Consider the following 19552-nt stretch of genomic DNA (forward strand, 5'->3'; position numbering starts at 1 on the left):
CCTTTGAATTCAGTAGATGGCGTGTGTGAAGAAAACAGGGTAGGGGGCCTATATTTGCAGATAAGTGTCACTTCCTTTTCTGAAGTATTTTGTTGCAAATCCTGCAGTGTTATGGATCAGACTTCTGGTCATTGCTTGACTTGCCAATGATTGTATAGGAAAGGATTTGTAAGTATTATGCCAATATGTTTAGTTGTGTGCTGTAGAAGAGAAAAAGATACATGAGACGAAAAGCTAGGCCTGAAAAGGCATTATATGCCTTTCAGCAAAGAGATGCATCAGTTCTTTGTAAAGTATATATCCTTTTTGGTGAAGCATGGTAGAGGGGAGCAGAATACCTTAAAGAGAAACTGTGCTGAAATTAGCTCATTAGATGGTATCACAAATCTAAAATCTGGTGTCTTTGTGGAATTTTTGCTCTGATTGTTCTTATTCATTCAGTAGTTTAGAACTGCACCCACTGTAATTGATTCTTGAGATACTAGGCAAATGACTTGACCCACTGTGGAACTGGTCATGCAGTTTCTTTGATGAGTAGACTCCTACAGAGTTGGTTGAGGTTCCTTCTAATTTTTTAGAGGGTACTGTCAAAGTATGTTCAATTATTTAAAAAAAAATTCTCTCCCCAGCACACTGGGCTAAATTCTGCTTTGAGTCACATTGATCAAGATCCAGAGTAACTGAATTGAGGTTAGTGGATTAGCAATAGATTTACACTAGTTTAGATTATAGCAAAATCTGGCCTATTGTTGTAAATAATTACCCTTCGGAAGTTTGAAACTGCAGTGTTCCCTAACCGAACAAATTGCTCCACTTTGTGTTAATGTTGGTTAGTTAATGTTAGGCCTCTGGAGACCGTGGGGCTGTTAGTATTGATTTTTTTAAAATGTACTATGATTACCGAATTACCAAGACTGTTTTGTTTCTGCAGCAGGCTGACATTATAGCAGTCAGACGTTTGGTCTGTATGGAAGTGTAAGAGGCAGCAGCATTTTCTGATGAAGAAATTTAAGGGTTTAATCACACTTAATTTGTGTTTGATGATCTTTTTAAAATTAGAATTTAGGACAACGAGGAATTAGAAGTATCCACGAATTAAAGTAGATGCGAGTAGCTACCTCTATGCATTGTAGCATGGTATTTATTTTTCCTGTTCAAGGGCTTACCCATGCATGCACCAGACAAGTTCAGTTGGCTATATACGTAAGAAAGTTCACTTTACCAGAAAATTGTTGTTGGCTTTGGGTTTTTTTTAAAATTAAATTAGCATCTCCATTCAATGTCCCCTTTTCCCCCTCACACAATTAATTTGTTTACTTGGGAGAGATGGTTTAGCAGCTTGGCATGTTGATATGGCTCATAGCAAGTTCCTGTTGTAGAGCTGTTGGAGAACAGAGTATTTACAGTCAAGGGATTGGTGCCAGAATTGTGGGGTGACTGCCTCTTTAGTGTTGATGTAATCAAGCTGAAAATAAGGCTTAACCATTAAATAAAGGAGATGAGCTTAACACAAGTACAGTATAAATACCATCCTTTATTTCTCTCTCCGTCCCACCGCCTCTCCTTTTTCCATCCCTGGAAAATTATCCTAGCAGTTGCTAAAGCAGTTTGTAAAATGGTAGTTAATTTGAAAATCTCACTGAAGTCAGTGAGTCTATCTATTAAGCTAAACATGTGTATATGTGCTTTGCTGGCTTGGAGCTTAAATTTGAGTAATATTCATAAAAAATAAGTTCCACATATCCTTATTTTCTCTTCATTTTTGACTCCAGGTTTTTTTTTAAATCTGTCCACCTTTTCCTCTTCTTCAGCTGCCATCTGGCATCTTCCCTTCTTTCAGATGGATGGGGTGATTGATGTGCTGTGCAGCTCTACCCTTAGTGTTAATCCTTGGCAGGCTATTTGGACTTCTTTATTCCCCAGTTATTAGTTTATACCATCTGTACAAGTCTGGAAGGTGTCTGTCTCAATCTGTTCCTGAACTCAGGTACATCATGTGGCCAGAGAGCACAAAGACAGCTTCTTTTCCGTTGTGGGTAGCATTGTCCTCAGGCTTTGAAGTTTAGTGGTGGTCCTCTCTTGAAGCAAAGTACACAAATGTCTTCCAAATCTTCTGTTTCTGACCAATGTTTTTGCCTGACTGACAGCCCTACAAAGGGTTGTTGATCTCTTTACTGTTTCTTTGCCCAATGAAGACAGCCTTCTCTGTGAAACACGATCTTTTCTACTAAATGTGTGCTTAGATTATCTGTTGAGTTATTCCTACCTCTGCCAAATGCCTGTACCAGGACATGCTTGTTGGTGTGCCCGCAGTGTTACTCAGTGTTTGAATGTTTTTCTTTCCATATGTTAGGCAGTTTACTAAATTCAATAAGAAGAGCGTAAGAGCTTTCAGGGGGGGTGTTAACATAGATGATGGTTGGTAAAATAGATGTTAAGTGCTCATTTGTATCACCATCCTCCTAATTTCTTTGTGTATTTTTGCATACAGAATTACTTCTGTAACTTTAGAGAGTTATGGCGTGCATAAGAAATGTATTATTTTAAAATGGAAACATCAGTGAGACAGACACAAAGAGTCTCCTCGCAGCTTTTGTTCCTTTTTAAAGTTCTTGGGTGTAGGAAATGAAGTGCTGTTTTGATTGTGCATTTTTGCATTAACATCATCCACCACAGCAAAGAAATAACTCTGTCTCAGATCTACCGGTGGTTGTACATTGGATGTGATGCTCTAACATTTGACCCCCTACATCACACCTAGCTGTATCAACCCTAGAATTTGATACATGAAGTGTTCTTGTGTTTCCTTACTTGCTGATTCACAACATGCAGTTGTTGCCCATGGGTGTCTCAGTCATTAGTGTGAGCTAACAAGGTTCTGTATTTGGCAAAGATTTTGGCGATCTGTGCACTTTTTTCATTCCCATTGACAAATATGGGTACCAAGAAGCCCAAATAGAAGAACAGAATTTGGCCCACAGATAAGAACATCTCAATACATGTAACATATTATGAATGTTACATTAATATCAATTGGAAGAAAGCTTGTGCATGCATTTGAGAGCAGTATTTGGCCTAGTATAGTGAAGAACTCTGTTGTATTTTTCCCACAGCAGCATGCTACAATGAACTACTCTCCAATTCCAAGATCAAAACATTATGCAGATTCTTAAATACTATACTTTTGCTTTTTAGGTGTTTGAGTCATAATTATGGGAAATAAGTGTACTGTTTAATGTGTGCTGGACTCTGCAATGCTTCTCTTAATTAGGCTGTTGTAAGTATAGAAATGTATTAGGAAAGGTCATGCAAGTATCAATACCCTTGATTAAGTTTTTTGTCGCTCTACTCCCTTTTGGAAGGTAATAATTGTATACCTGTCTGTAGTTCCAGGACCCTGTGAACCTGAAGATCTCATTGATGGAATCATCTTTGCAGCCAATTACTTGGGTTCTACACAGCTGCTCTCAGAACGTAACCCTTCCAAAAATATAAGAATGATGCAAGCTCAAGAGGCAGTGAGCCGTGTCAAGGTAGGTGATTTTTATGGTCTGTAGAATAGACTCCCTTGATAACTGAACTCTGAATAGTCTGAAATGTCTGAAGCTTCAAACCTACTTAGAGGTGCATTCAAGTGAATACATATCTGCTGATGTGAAAATCCTCACTGTTTCCAGTGTCTAGCTTTGTAGAACATACAAATCCTCTGAAGAACAAAATATAAATTATTACAGAAGCTATTCCAAATTGCACAGTATAAGTACTAAAGGTAAAATCCAGACTATAATAAGAAAATATTCCAACTGTAAAGCATAGAAGACTGGTTTATGACTGATTTCTTCCTGTTGCCATGTTAGATCCTGTAATTGGTTATGTAAGCAGTTGAAAGCATTTCAAAAACATCAAAATATTATTTGCTTAAGGCAAGAAGGTTCATTACCAGATCTGTGTTTGTGTCACTTAAAACCATGGATTTGCATGGAAATATTTTATGCTTTCTGTGGTCAATAAAATAAATGCATTTTATTTGAATATATAATCCAGGCAGGAGAATTTTTTTAGCTATGCTTTGTAGAATTGATTTATTTAGATTTCTACCATTATATCCAATCTACATGTAATTAAGGACATGATATGAAATGTGTAGATTGAAGTGTTAATCAGAAAAAATACATATTTCATTTAAAATAATTTAATCAGTAGAAGCGGCATATGTTTGGAGACACCCAGTTTGGGTCTAATAATCTGCTCAGCAAGACACACATCTTTACTGATTCTTGATTTGGACTTTACAAAGGCTTGGAAGGCGTTGAAGGTGGTTATTCTGCTGCTACAGATTCTTGAGCATTCCAAACCTTGGAATTCCTGCTCATGAGATTCTTGAGAAGTCACAAGCACCACATGAGCATTGACTGTGATTTAACACCAAGGAACATAATTAATTCTGCTGCTAAACTGTCAGGTGTAAGGCAGTCCTGGTAGAAGCTTTCAGCTTCGTATTTTGTATAGCAGTCTGATGTATGCACATGATTAATGTGGCTATAATTTTCATAGAAAACCCAGAGAAGAAAAGAGAAGTGAGGACTTGGTGACATTTGAAGCGCTACAGCAGCACAACTGCAGCAGCCCATCAGTGTAGCCACTCACTACAGAAACGGGAGGGATTCTCCCATCAGCCTTGTTAATCCACCTCACCAAGAGGCAGTAGCTAAGTCAACAGAAATGTTTTTTCTGTCGACCTAGCACGGTCTATACCGGGGGTTAGGTCTGCTTAACTACATTGTGGAGGGATGTGGGTTTTTCTCACCCCTGAGCATAGGTTGGTTTAATTTTTGAGTATAGACCTGGCCTAACTTACAAGAGTGGCTGGCTTTATTGTTCATAAAATTGTAACCTTTTTGTGCCTTTTGTAAATATAGTTTGTAAAAACATTAGTGACATTTGAAGTGCACTTGAAGTGAAGTGCAAAGCAGCCCCAATGTAGCTGAAGTAAGAGATGTCATTATCATGTATTGTCTCCACATGCTAGAAATAGGAGGCATAGTAACTTGGCATGTTACAAAAAGGATGCATAGAAGTCCAGTGTGGATGAACTTGGAGGTACTTCAGCCTAATGTATTTGATAGAGGTACTTGAAAAATGATGTCCCTGCGGTATCTGAAGTTTGAGGCAGAGCTGAAAGTAACACTACAGTTATAAGAAAAAAGTGGTTTTCAGTGTTTAATAAAGATTTAAAGATCTGCAGAAGTGAATTCTTATCTATAATTTCTCTATAGCACATTTTTAATGGCTTGAGTCACAAAATCTTTGGCAGTACATACGAAGCTTATAAACTAATCAGTTTTATTTGAGTGTTTGGTACTTGTAGATAGTGCAACTACTGTACTGCAAGCAGGTCTCAAAGATGTTTCTCAGATCATTGTTTTTCTTTTGGAGGGCAGGGCTATTTAGGCACTGCAAACTTTTTGAAATAACCTCACTTCAAAATCTGCCTTTCACCAGGAGAGTCATTCTGGAATAGACTTCTTGTACAATGAGCAAAAAACTAGACACATAGTGCTTTTCAGCATTGCTTTTCCAAGCTCACTTTGTCTCATGGGGCATGGAAGTGGTGGCTCTCTCTGGCAGAGCAGTACTGGTTCAGAATTATTTTACTGGAAATTCCTCTTTAATGGGTGCTTTTAGCTCACTAAATAGTGATATGCTAAGTAGCTGCAGTTGCTTCATCATCATGTAAATAGAGAAATCCAAAAATATGGTGGAGAGGTTGGTTGGGAGAGGAAAAATCTGTAGAAGGGATCCCTGGTGGGGGGATAATTTTGAGTTCCTGTTCTGGTGTTTCCTCTAAATTCTGCCTTTTTTGGTTTGCATTCCCACAGAGAAAGAAAGGGGTCTGGACTCAGTTGTGACTGCAGTGTCAATATTTGCCAGTCCACACGGCTGTGTGTGGGGAGGACCTGTGCATCCTCAAGTCTCCCGGGACCCCGACTCCTCCCCAACTTTCACATAACACTGCTTCAGTTCAGCTTTTTAAGGGAGGGGAATTCCTCAGCATGGAGGTCCCCTGTGCCAAAGCTAATACATCTTCTGCGTGGATTCCCTGAATAGTTTGTATGGTTTCTCACACCCTTCCATACGGGCCAGGGAAATCTCTGTACACAGATGACAGTTCCCTCACCATTCTTCGTAGGGCAATGATAAGGCTCATTCTTTAAGAAGACTGGGGGCCACAATAAATGAGTATTCCTATAGGTGTCATTAACTGAGAGCGAATTTGAACACAGATAATGTTAAAGCTATTAGAGATGGACTTGGATAACTGCCAAAGATGCATCAAATATTCTCATTAGAGGCCAGGTCCAACTCCCATTAAAGTTGATGGGCATCTTTCCATTAACTTCACTTGGAGTTTGATTTCCCCCCCCTAAAAAGTGTGCAGCATTAGAGAGGTGTGATGTCACTGGTGGCAAAAGCTGTGTACTAGATTACTGAATTGGAATCCGTTGGCTTTTACCAAATGGACAGAGTAAGTGCATGGATTCTTTGTAGGGTCTAGAAGAGAATACACACAGTGTCATACCTAAGTGTAATGTGCATTGTTGTGTCACATACACTCCTGCCCTTTGTGTTAACTATCACACTGTAGATCCTACTTCTTCCCTAACTCTCATAAGGGAATGCTAAGTTACCATGGACATCCATGCTCTGCAAACAGATTAAAACTGCATATATTTCTTTCATATGTTTGATTCCCCACAAATATTAACACACTCATACAGAAATTAGTTGGACCTTTCATTCACATGCACATCTATACAGTGAACATAACTGAGTGGTATTTTGCAGCTTGTTAGGGCAACGACCACACAGGTAAAATAAGTAGCCTTTTGGAGTTTGACTCTCCTTCAACACGTTTTTCAGTCTCTCTTCTGAAGAGTTGTCCAGGCTCTATCCACAGATTGTTCTGTTCTGTATCTGATCTCTGCACATGTCCATTTCAAAAGCTTCCAATGAAACTTGATCCTGATCCAGTGCTTATTTTGTGCCAGGGCTGAGCCCTGGCACCTCTAAGCTTGGCAATTCATAGTCCTGGCGCCTCTGGGTTTGCCGCATCATTTATGAAAGTTACAAAAATTGTTTGAGCTCCAGGACCTATTGCTTGAGCCCCAGCACCTCTTTCATTACAAATTAAACACTGTCCTGATCTGAAAGGTCTGAAAGACAAAGTGTTCCTTAAATCCTTTTGTTCAGGAAACTGTATCCTTAAATTTAAGGGGAATTACCCGCTTTTCATATTTTGATGCATTTAAAATAGTTTGTAGGAGCTACCATATTATAGACATAGCCTGATGTTGAAGTGTTAGTGCCTTAATAGTACTTCTGGGACTAATACGACTTTTGTATGTACAACTGTATCTCTTTGAATGAATAAGTATGGGCTTTGGACATCCTGTAAGTGCACATTTAAGTGCCTGGTATACAATTTTAGGTAGTGGTGTATCTAGCAGGAAAAAATGTAATGAGCAATTGTTAACAGACAACACTCTACAGTATTTCTGTAATCAGTTGACAGTATGCATAACCCCATTTGACAATGTACATTATTCCATTAGAGCCAATATGCTTCAAACCTGTATAGCTTGTAAACCAATCACTCCTCCTTTTTTTGTTTGTTTGTTTATTTGTTGCAAATAAGAGTTTTAAGAGGCTGGAATCATAATCAAAAGGTTTCCCTGACTTCACGCACTGTCTTTTCTCTTTCTTTGTGTGCAACTGTCTGCTTTCTTTTTTATGCTGCTCCTCAGAGGATGCAAAAGGCGGCTAAAATCAAGAAAAAAGCGGTGTGTAAACTGTTTTTCTTGAATGCTAATGTTTGTTTAAACTTTTGTTGTCCTTGCTCCCTGTGGAGTGTTGTGTTTTTCATTACAAATTCTCATAAAGTTGTAATTTTGGTTTTACTTGTTTAATAGTCGGCCACTGGATGGAACAAGAAACACCTGTTTATTTCTTTCATCTTCCACTTGCTGGAGTGCCTGTCTGTTGCTGCTCTTCTTCTGTTTAATATCACAGTGTCCTGTGGTTTGTTCAGTCCCAGTAAACAACCAATTTGATGAGAGAGAATTTTTAAAAATCTAATGCTTATGCTTGTTTTAACAGGAGAAGCAATTAATGCTGATGATGTTATTTGATATGACTGTGACTTATTGTGTTTGTATTAATTAAATTATTCTGGATATTTAAGCACACGCACAGTTTAATTTTCCAACTCAAGATGGTAACTACCACAATTTGCTGATGAGATATTTCACCCAATTACACAAAATATACATCAGTAGGGTCAGACTAAATGTAATTGTCAAAACTGTCATAAGAGTGAATCTTACTATTTGTGATAGTCTTGACTGTAAGTGATGCAGTTAGTTCTTTGTCAAAGTGTAATATGGCTTTCACTCTTTGCATCTGGTTTGACCCACCTGGAATATAATTTTAAAATAATGCATTTTTTTGTTTTGTAATTTTTTTGACTGAATTCAGCGCTGGTGAGTGTTCCTGGATTGATACCCTTTGGAGAACAAAATCCTCTCTTTATCCACAAATATAGGCAGAGTGCAGGCAGCAAGAGAGCATGCTTCCATATGTTGCTTCATCAGTGAGCCAAGCCTCACCTGGAAGGGAACACCTCTTCTGATGGAAGTGTAGTTCAGGCTCCATTCAGTGTTTGGTTTCTGCTGAGACTGCCAACAAGGGTGCTACTCTGTGTCCATTGTGATGGTAGACATTGTGATGTGGGCCCTTCTGCACTGAGAACTAGATTGGTAATGGGATGTAGAGTCTTTCACCTCTAGGTCTCTGATCCTAATTCAACAGAACTCAGAAGTGACCAGACGTTCTCCTTCGAGTGCTTATCAATATGCACATTCCACTGATGGTGCGCATGCACCTCATGTGCATGCTAGAGATCAAAATCTTTGTGGCCAGCAGTACCCATAGAGTGTACATACTGTCTTCAATCCTCATGTTCCGCTGTGAGGGCATATAAGGGTGAGGCACAAAGACTGTCATTCAGTTCCTCTCAACGTCTCACAGCTTAGGGTGGGAACCTAATTGTCCAAGAGACTGCCAACCTTTCCCTTAGACTTCTTAGCAGTAGTTTTTACAGTTTAGTTTATAATGTTGGCTTTTATGGTTTTTAATTGTAATCATTTGGTTGCTCATTGCAACTGTTAGTTGTTAGAATTGCTTTTTGTCACTGGTATGGCGTTGTCCAGTTCTCCTGTATTCAAATGTAGGCCTTCATATGAGGGAGCTATCCCAGCTTCAGATGGAAGCTCAAAGTGCTGCTATTGTGTGCTATTGTGGGAGAATCACACATCACTGTAAATGTATGATTTGCAAGTCTTTCAGCTCCTGAGAGGAGGACAGAGGCCCACCTTCAGGTTTCCCTAATAATTAAATCCATGAGATCTGCTTCTGAACCACCCTCTCCTGTAATCGTTCTTTCTCTATTTTAGCCTCTGATCCTATCTCATTTTCACTGGCATTCACTATGTTAGATGTCCAATCTCTATTACACTTTTTGGTGAAAACTGAAAAAAAAAAAAGTCATTTAGCACTTCTGCCATTTCCACGTCTCACAAGGCAGTTAAAAATATCAGGCGCCTCTGAAAGGTGTGGAATTCTTTTACACTACCCCCCGACTGCATTCTCCCTTGTGGTCACTGTGACAAATAAAAAAGCAAAACAATTCAGGTTCACACCAAAGGATCGGGAGCCAAAGAGACTAGATTTATTTGACCAGAAAGCCTATTCCTTAACAAGCCTACAGTTTTGCCTGGCCAATTGTCAGGCCATAATGGCCAGGTATGACTTGTATACACAAGAGACTGCTTGTCTTTGTGGATAGCCTGCCCAATGAGGTCTGCATGGACTGCATGCTGCTAGTTAAAGATGGCCAACTTGTAGCCAGGACAAGTCTCCAAGCAGCGCTCAACATGGTGGATACAACTGCAAGATAAGTGGCAATGGTGGTTGTTATGTGATGGACAATGTGACTTGAGGGATTGGGATTCCCTAGAGAAGTCCAAACGACAATGGAAGATCTGCCTTTTGAGGGAGCTGAATTGTTCATTTCTTAGACAAATAAGGCCCTCCACTTGCTGAAGGACTCATAAGCCACCCTGTGTTCCCTTGTAGTCTACATGCCAGTTCTCCAGAGGAAACACATAAAACAATCATATTCTTCACAGAGACCAATCCCCCAGCCCCTCTACCACCAAAGATCATCAGAACTACCTAGGGAATGACAGCTTTTCTACAGGAGGGGACAACCCACTGCTCTGTCACAAATCAACTAACCTTCCCAATCCCAGAAACACTCGTTTTGATGGTATGGTTGAGAGATGTGCTCTACTTCCAATGATTCTAGAAATCCGCTAGCTTGCTTCAGGCATGCTTGATCCTTCATCACCACTGACCAATGGGCCCTGGACACAATAACACATGGCTACTCCATCCAGTTTTCTGTACATCACCAGTAGAATGTGCATATGGAGAACATATCTTGAAGAACTCCAGTTACTGTACACAGTAAGAAACTTCCCATTATCATCTGAAAGCCATTTGGCCTTATGTGAAATAATTTGGGTCTCAGTTCAGTTCTCAACTAATGGTGTCCACAAAAAACTAAGTCACCACAACAATTAGCTCTGATTTGCATCCTTTTTAGTAATTCCAGTACCAATTGCAAGGATTGAATAGGTATGGAGAATAGACTACTCTCTGATGTCTGTTGGTGGTGCCTCAAGAACAGGGATGAGACATGCAAGTGAGACAGCGTGGGAAAGCATCCATGCCATTTCTCCAGTTATGTCAATAAATAGAGGATTTTGGTCCCCAGGCTGTCAATCCAGCACCATCCATGAGCTCTGAAAGTTCATATTCACCCACAAAATATAAATATCTCTTCCTCTGCAGTAAATGTCCTCTAATACTAAATTTGCATGTGTATGGAAACACCTTTGAATAGCTGCCTTTGTAGTAGCTCAGCAATGTAATCATTCAACATTACATTTTGCTTGAAGTGATCAGTGGAGATGTCCCTTTAAATGGAAAATTAAAATTCCCTTTGCTACAATGCAACTATCTTTTAGACTTCTGAGGGAGATTCCCAGGCTTTGACTGAAGTGGATCTGTTCATCTCCACACAGAGGATTAAAGTTCTGAATGCAGATACACAGGTAAGTGTTTAATCATAATGCTTAAAAACATACTGCTGATTTTACACACTGGCTCTCACTTTAGAATAACATTTTCTCACATGTTTAGAAAAAATGTGTCTTTACTGAATATGTGGTTATACACACCACTGAAGTGGATACCAGCATTTGGAAAAGATACATCATATTGGCATTTGTCAATATTTGTCAAAGTTGCCGTTTGTCAGTATTTTATTTTTATGCTGAGGCCTTGGGGATTTTTCGTTATTATTATTATTATTATTATTACTGTTATTTTATTTTGCTGTATTTTCTGTGTTAGAAAGAAGTCTGCATATTATCAAGGTGTAAAATCAGTTAAAATCCTGAAGCCTTTCAAGATTCATGTGTGGTTGTCCACCTACTCCATTTCAGCTTTGTTATGTCTTAAGAGCTATCCTGAGTTTCAGGTCTGGTTCTTTGTTCCACTCTCTTTTTTCTAAAAAAGGTCATTTGCCACTTTGACCAAGCCCTTCATTTCTCTCTATATAACTTCTTGATTTTAAAGAAACTGTATCTGAACTGTCATCCTTCCTCCCCAAGGTCTATTATTTATTACAATATTACGGTAGTATCTAGAGGCTATGACTGAGATTGGGGTCTTGTTGTGCTAGATGTGTGTTGTACCTGCACATAGTAAAAGATTGTCCTTGTCCTGAAGAACTTACAATCTAATGAAATTTAATTAGGATAAAACTCTCTTACACTGTGGGGAGATCAGGAAAAAGGGTGGAAAATCCCTGCCAACAAAAATTAGAAGGCACATATAGCAGCAAGGAATGTACTATAATAGTTTCATTCAGAGGGCTCAGAACAAACTTTCATACCCAATTGTTGGCTTATTGTGCTTATTTTTACAGCCAGCGTTACGATTATCATAAAACCTGGTTTTGAAGCCACCTGCACTAGAATGTTCTGTACCTGATACATTAGCAAGACTACTGCAGAAATGGCGACTGCTGAATTAACAGCTAGAGCTATGTTACAGGCCACCTCGTAAGGTTTTCAGTGATGACAGACTTAATGCCTTCCATTATTCTCTAATGAATATATAGAGTGGCTGTCTTATCTTGACTGACTGTAATCATACATCCTGAGAATAACTTCCTCATACTTGAGAACATATCTGGAGTAGATGAATAGCTAGAGCTCTTAGAGGCTGGAGATTTACCAGGTGGTTTGGAAGTATTTTTTCCCCCTAATTGTATTGATTTGTTCTTATTCTATATGTACAATCTGAGAGAGGATTTTTCATCTCCTAAATTTTGGGTAGTTCTAGTATTTGTTAAAGTAAGGAATGAACACTACTGGCTGAAGCCAGTGTACTTTTGTTTTAATGTGGACATACTATAAACTTTCCATATTTGCACAACTGAAGAGTAGAATATACCGTGTAACGTGGCAGCCATAGGGCAATCTACCCAGCTCTGCCAATGCACTTCAGCACTGACCAGCAGTAGCCGTACTGATTCAGGCCTATATTTTTTTCCCACCTGGAGGTAAAAATGCTTTGTCTTGTACAGTGCAGAGCATGTTATCAGTGCTTATTCTGGATAGCAAAATCTGTCTTCATTGTTAGGACATACATTTAATATGTCTGCTGTATGCAGATAATCAAGTCAGGTCAAGGGTGAAAAGAACCAATTATTGGGAATGAGCAGTCACATTCAGTAGCTAGATGTATGGGATGAAGGTGATACATAGATTGGTTTATTATTCCAGTTGGTTTAATGAGGGCTGCCCTCAATGCACTTTGCTGCCCCCTTTCCTTAAATATTTCAATATGAGCAGTTACACTGAAGGGGCTTTTCACACTAGGAAAAGCAAAAGCACCCTGAGGCAGAGTTTGATACCCTTACTCAAGGTGAGTATTATTCCACAAGAGCTATTCCACAATAGCTATTCACTGTGAGTGAGGGTACCAGAGTCTGGCCCTGTATATTGAACAGAAATAAAAATCTGATATTGGAATTGATTATGTTAAAGGGTTTTACTAAAGCTTACTTCGAATGTGGCTGATTTTTCTGTGTACAGCAGGTCTCGGAGTAGCTGGAGGCTTTGCTTCCCCTGTCTTTTAGTACTCACTGTCGATAAGTGTTTGCATTTTTAGCTTGACTGTGTTTTTACCAGTGCTAGAGAGATTTATTGACTAACTTCATTACTGTGGCTCTATATCTACTGGTGTAGCAGCTGGCATAGGCAGTCTGCAGTTTTATATCTGTCAATTATATAAAACCACTTCTGCTATCATTAATTCAGTGTTCTAACCCTTATGTAACTTTATTGTATGTCAGGCATGGAAGCATCTGGTGGTACTAACTGGTTTAAAAGAATTCTAATTTCACTAAAAAAAGTAGATATCTAACTTGATTTATGTTGGGGTTTGAACTGGGTCAGTAGTGGCAGTAAGGCATATTATCACCTTGGACCCATGGCTCTAGTGGGTTTGTTGCCGTAGGCAAAACTAGCAAACTAGCAAACTAGCAACTAGCAGGCTGGAGTCACTCACATGTGATATTTTCAGCCCTGTGTGACCACCTGTTCAGCTCACGTGTTAGAAATAACCCTGCTTTTGACAGCATGCCATACTTCTGATCTGAGCAGAGCTTCCCCTAGCTGCTCTGCTCTGTGGGCTGGGCTTGCAATCAGGGAGTGGAATTGGCACAAGTGCCACAGCAACTGTCTCCTGCTTCTCACACTCACACTGTGGAAAAGCTGGGATAGTGAAGCTTTTCCACAGCGTAGGAGAGGCAAGGCTGACAAGTCTGCATGCCCTGACTCCACAACCCAGTCACTGGTAAAGCTGATGTTCAATGGGTTACCATTTTGCAGAGTGCTCTGCTCTGTCCCCACTGACGTGGCCTCACGCACACCATGCGCATGGGGTCACGCAGATGGGGGCGGGTCCACGCAGTTCCAGAAGTACCAAAGTGTCTGGTATTCTGAATCAGTGACCACCCTAGGGACTGGTCCTATGAGGGCCTCTGAGTTGTCTGACTCATGCTCCCACAGTGCAGCCACAGGAGCTGTACGGGTAAAGGCAGCCATCAGCCACCAGGAGAGCTGTGGGAGAACATGCAGCCCATCTGCCCCTGCCCCTGCCCCCACCGCTTCTTTGAGATCTTCTTCAGATTTCATCAACTGACCCTCAGAGTAGCCACAGCCCTTTTTCCCTGGTAAAAAGGGGAGAGGAGGGAGCCACTAAAGGAGAAGGAAAAAGGGAACATATGAAAGGGAAAATGGAGAAATCAGGGAACCAGGATATGGGAAACAAAACCATGAGGGGTAACAACAGGAACTTCTAGGAGAGCAACACATATAGAGGCAAGGAGATTTGGATGAAGGGGAACCCGGATGGCCATTTCGGAGAAGGAGAGACAAGTCTGGGGAGGGGGGGAAATATTTGATTTTCCAAGGACAGAGATATGGGTGAGAGGTTTGGGATAGGGAGACCTTGGATAGAGAAAAGGGAAAGATTAAGGAGCCAGATAGGAAGAGATGGAGGGATTAGGGGAGAGAAGACAAATGGGGGATTTAAGGATAGGGAGGTGGGGAGAGAAACAAGGAGAGAAGGGGGAAAGTAATGCAAAGGGGAGAGGATACTGAGAGCAGAGAAAAGAGCAATGATGTAGAGAGAAAAAGAGAGAGAATGTGGAGGAAGAGAAAGAAAGGTGGACAAGTGCGGTTAATACATTTTATTTGGCATATTCTTAGTCCCACATTTAATTGTATTAAACAATGGAAAGGTGTGGGGGGAAGCAGTAGAGAATCTACTTTTAGGATTGGGAGGGCAAAAATCTTTGAGCTGCTCATGGGTGGTGGACATGGGGGACAGAAACTCTAAATGCATAGATGTATTTATTTCTCCACCTCAATTCTTTCTTGTGAACCTTGTGTTTATGATTCGGATACTTGGAACAGTCTCCTGAAAAACAACTCTCCCTACAGAGTTCCCATTGCCTGCTGGGAGATGTCCGTTATAATACATTTTCCCCTCCACTGAGAGGAGCTTTATAGGTGCTGCAGGACCCTGCAAATTCTCACAGAAATCCCCAAGCCCTTCTGTGGCCATCATCACATTTCATCTATCACCATTTAGGGATAAACACACAATGTTTTATTTCAGACTGAAAAGAATTGTTAAAAGCATTTTAAGAATAGTGTGTTGAAAAAAGAGATTTTTCTAATCAATAGACCAAGTTGTTCCAATAAGCTGTCAGTGTTGGTATTTTTCTAGCTCTGTCAAGTTATATTGTATTATGGTTCTTAAAACAATTATTCTTCCTGACCTGAAAAACTCTTCTATTCTCTGGCCTGGGAGAGAAGCATTGTAATTTGATAGATGAATACCCAGATATGTGGCTCCTTACCTCTGTGAGGAGAAGAATTAGCTAATGAATAGTTAGAGAAGGGGTGGAAGGGTCAAATCATTCTCTGAAGTGGATCAAATTGCATTTTAAGTTATGGGCTGTGGTCCAGGACATACATTTCCCACTATATATGACCTTCAATCCACAGCAGAGTTCCCAATGCTGTCACTGGGACAAATTACACAAGGGTCAGGGGCAGAATGTGGCTTTTATGTAGTCACTAAACTTTTTTAGTTATTTGTCACATTCAGCATCACGTAGTGGAAAACAATCTCAGTTGTAGGACCACTGCTATTTCCACCCTTTCATTTCTTCCCCACTTATCCACCTTTCTCTGTTTCTCTGTTTCACCTGTTTTTGTGTCTCTTCCTTTTTTCCCTCTGCATTTCCTTCCCTGCAGTATTTCCCAATTTGACCCCCTGGACTTCACTCCCACCCCACTTGAAAAAATGGTAAGCAGTGGTATAATAGATGACATACAAAGTATCATAATTGGCCTTGAGTTTACATCCCACTGAGAGTCATGGAGACTAGGGGTGTTCACACCTCACAGGGACAAGCTACCTGCAGACTCAGAAAGAGAATACTGAGTTTCACGTCTCAGAATTCTCTCCATAACCATGAAGATTGGAAACATATTTTTAACAGAAACTGAGATTTTTGCAGTGTCTTACTATGGGCATCAACATTGTTGACTGGGCCAGTTGTTGTTCCCAGCTCTGATTTAGGTGAATCCAACATCCGTCAATCTAAGTTCTAATATGGCCCCTGCCATGCTGGGTGGTAAACACCTTGCAGAATTCTGAAGTGTATGCAGGAACATCTCTTTCTACTTCCTGCAGCCAGAAGGGACTGGTGCTATTATTGTGGTGCTGTTTTGGGAAAGCAAGGACAAAAGCAGGCTTTACATTTTGCCCTGGAGTTGCTGATGTCTGGGTCCGCTCTGAAAGATTTCCTTGATATCAGTATATCTCTTTTGATTATAACAGTTTTCCATGCGCTTCTGAGTCACACAGGACCCAGAAAGCCATATGTAGTGGCTCTGCAGAAGGTCAGGATGCAGGTCATCCTGCTGAACAAGGCCAAGGCAGGGCCCCAATGTGTTGTGTGCATTAGGTTGCTGAGGAGGGGCCAGGAAGGAAAGCTAAATCACAGGAGCCCCCTCAAGATGGTCGACTCCATAGCCTCGCTCAGTCAGCACTGACCCATTGGGTATTTGTTTGTTAATGTTTTTACATGACAAGTCAGACTGCAGTAGGGTGGAAAAAGTTATTTGGCTGTTTCCGTTCACAACAATCTGCTCTGTTCCATCACTTCGCTCTCATTAGCCCAATTGCTACATATCTCAATTGGGCTGGATGAAATCTGACATCACATATGTAATGTCACACTGCATGACCACAGCCAATGGAAAAGCACCCTCTTGGGAACAGGAAGCAGCACCCCACAGCTGCAGAGCCAGGAATGATAGCTGCAGACCTTACATGGGCCACAAGCTGCAGAGGCCCCCTCTCTCCTGGACAAGGGCCCAAAATGTTTAAAAGGGAAACAAACAATATATTGATTTCAGACTAAATACATGCAGCACGGGGAAGATCCAGAAAGCACTGATTCAAGAACAAGTGTTTGTATTCCAGTTCAAGCAGAAGATTTGATGGATGTTTTACCTCTTCAGGCCAAATAACAATCAAATATTTCAAGAGTGCTGCTTAAAACCTGTATAAATTTACAATTACCTAGAATATCAGCACAAAAAACTATTCGGCTTTACAATTCTAAATGTTTAAAGTTCTTTCAGAACTGTAATAGCATTGTTTAGCTGCAGCACACCTCTTAAATGAGGAGTCTTACAAGGTAGCTGGTGGGCCACGTTCATTTATTCTTATTCAGTGCAAGTTCACTAGTAATAAAACTTCAAGTTTATATCCAGTGGAGCAAAGGAGCCATGATTAAAAATGACCTTGAAGGCTCTTCCTCTACGAGATCAATGCTTTTTGATTGAACAAACAAATGACAGAAGTATGAACTAGAAATCAATAATACAAAGTTTTAGATCATTGCAAAAGACAAATACATAGTAATATCCGGGATAAAGCAAGCTCGATGACAAAAAGAATTCTTCCCTGACTGCAAACATTCGCTGACTTCACGTTTGCCCAAGGATAACTTATTAGTTCCATAATGATACATTCCTGGGAGAAAGCATCTGGAGATGGTAAGCTGAGATTTCCTTGTCCACAAAGTTTGAAAAGAGAAATAAATTAAAAGGCAGAAGTAATCCATCAAGAGGATGCAGTACTGAAAGATGTGAGATAGAGGTAGAAATTTTTGAAAAGTGTTTAAAAACTGCTCCAAAGTTATTTTTTCACGTTTTGGAGCAATAGCATACTCTTACATAAGATACCTTTCTCAGGCCATCGTTTGGGCAGGTTTCCATTGTTTCCTAAAATCAAGAAGCAAAAGGCTTTTCTCAGCTAAATCCAGGGGTCAAAGCTTGTCTAGTGTAACTGAGTTGGCAGCCTGACAACCCTAATTTGACTTGGCTGAGGAAGATTTTGACTAGTTATGCTAGTGAAGGCTCATTAGCTTTGATTATGCTGGTGTTGCTGAGAGGAGAATTTGCCCAGAGCTTTCCTATCTCCCCTATTTTGCAACATACTGTGTACCAGTTATCCACCTGCCTACCCCCTACATCTTACAGGTGGCTGAACTTCAGTACTTCTGTACAGATACTGCAAATGGAAACCAACATTTGCCAACAGACATCCATAATGGGCCAAATTAAGACGTGATATGAGTTCAGACTAGGACCCAATTTACCAAAGGTACTAAAGCATGTGCCTCACTTTAAGCATGCAGATAGTGCCATTGACTTCAGTGGACTACGGGTGCATTGAGTACCTTTCTGAATCCAGACTCTAGGCTGGCCTCCCTTTCAGATATCTATGTCCTCGCTGGTGTGACTTACATGGTGAGGAGGAAGGAGTAAGAATATCTATGTTAAAATTTGCCCCTCATAATGAGGAGAAGGCAACACAACATTTACAATCCATTGTGAGGAAAGAAAATGATAACTTCGTATTTTGGAAAATGTTACATGATGGTTTATTGAATCCTTCTTTATCTTGTCCTGGCATACCAGTAATGTTCATGATCTTGTTATAAACAGCTTCTGTCACTGCTTTATTTTGGAGTTTAATTGTTTGCAAAAGCCATGTGAACATGATGAAATTGTTTCTAAAATATTGGAATATATTTTCCTTTTACTTGAGGCCTGATGCTTTTAAACTTTTTGTAATAGGCCTGTGTGCCAAATATCTGCAGTTGTTATTCAGACAAAATTTCCATTGAAGCCCAGGGGTTTTCAGTAACTCGGGCTATGACTTCAATAACAGTTTTGTTTGAGAAATTGGCTGAATAAAGGCTGCAGGATCTGGCCCCATATTAACTGCACAAAGAGATGCAAGCTTAGCTGCCTGTTGTCACACTCAAGAAATTAGACAATATAGGAGAGGGAAAAAGTTACATTTCTGGAGTAATACTGTGCATGTGGAACATTTTTATCTTTTGCTTTGTGAAGGAAACTATGATGGATCATGCGTTGCGCACAATCTCATACATTGCTGATATTGGTAACATCGTTGTTTTAATGGCAAGACGCCGGATGCCAAGGTCTGCTTCTCAAGACTGTATAGAGACGACACCTGGTGCCCAAGAAGGAAAGAAACAGTACAAAATGATATGTCATGTCTTTGAATCTGAGGATGTAAGTAAACTTAAATTATTTTTTTAATACAGTATGTCATTTAGGGGACCTCAGAAATCTAATGGTATCTATCGCATGAATGCATTTTTGTTGCCAAGAATTTCTTTTCTGATTGGCTGATCCTTTCAAAGGTTTACAGGCTAACTTTTATAATAGTTGTT

At 40.1% G+C, this 19552-nt stretch overlaps 1 protein-coding gene across 10 annotated transcripts in view; it reads left to right on the forward strand.

Moving 5' to 3' along the window:
* The window catches only part of APBA2 (amyloid beta precursor protein binding family A member 2), a 207267-nt gene that overhangs the window by 155146 nt on the left and 32569 nt on the right, over positions 1-19552 (forward strand). For 8 of the 10 annotated variants that reach the window (XM_043523427.1, XM_043523431.1, XM_007053758.3 and 5 more), the window contains 4 exons: positions 3388-3533; positions 7806-7841; positions 11151-11237; positions 19206-19391. In XM_043523427.1, coding sequence (XP_043379362.1) covers positions 3388-3533; positions 7806-7841; positions 11151-11237; positions 19206-19391 — 455 coding nt within the window. The remainder of the gene's footprint in view (positions 1-3387; positions 3534-7805; positions 7842-11150; positions 11238-19205; positions 19392-19552) is intronic. The other 2 variants (XM_007053759.3, XM_043523430.1) reach the window with 1 other exon arrangement.

This window comes from Chelonia mydas, chromosome 10 (genome assembly GCF_015237465.2).
Source record: "Chelonia mydas isolate rCheMyd1 chromosome 10, rCheMyd1.pri.v2, whole genome shotgun sequence".
Lineage (NCBI taxonomy): Eukaryota > Metazoa > Chordata > Testudines > Cheloniidae > Chelonia > Chelonia mydas.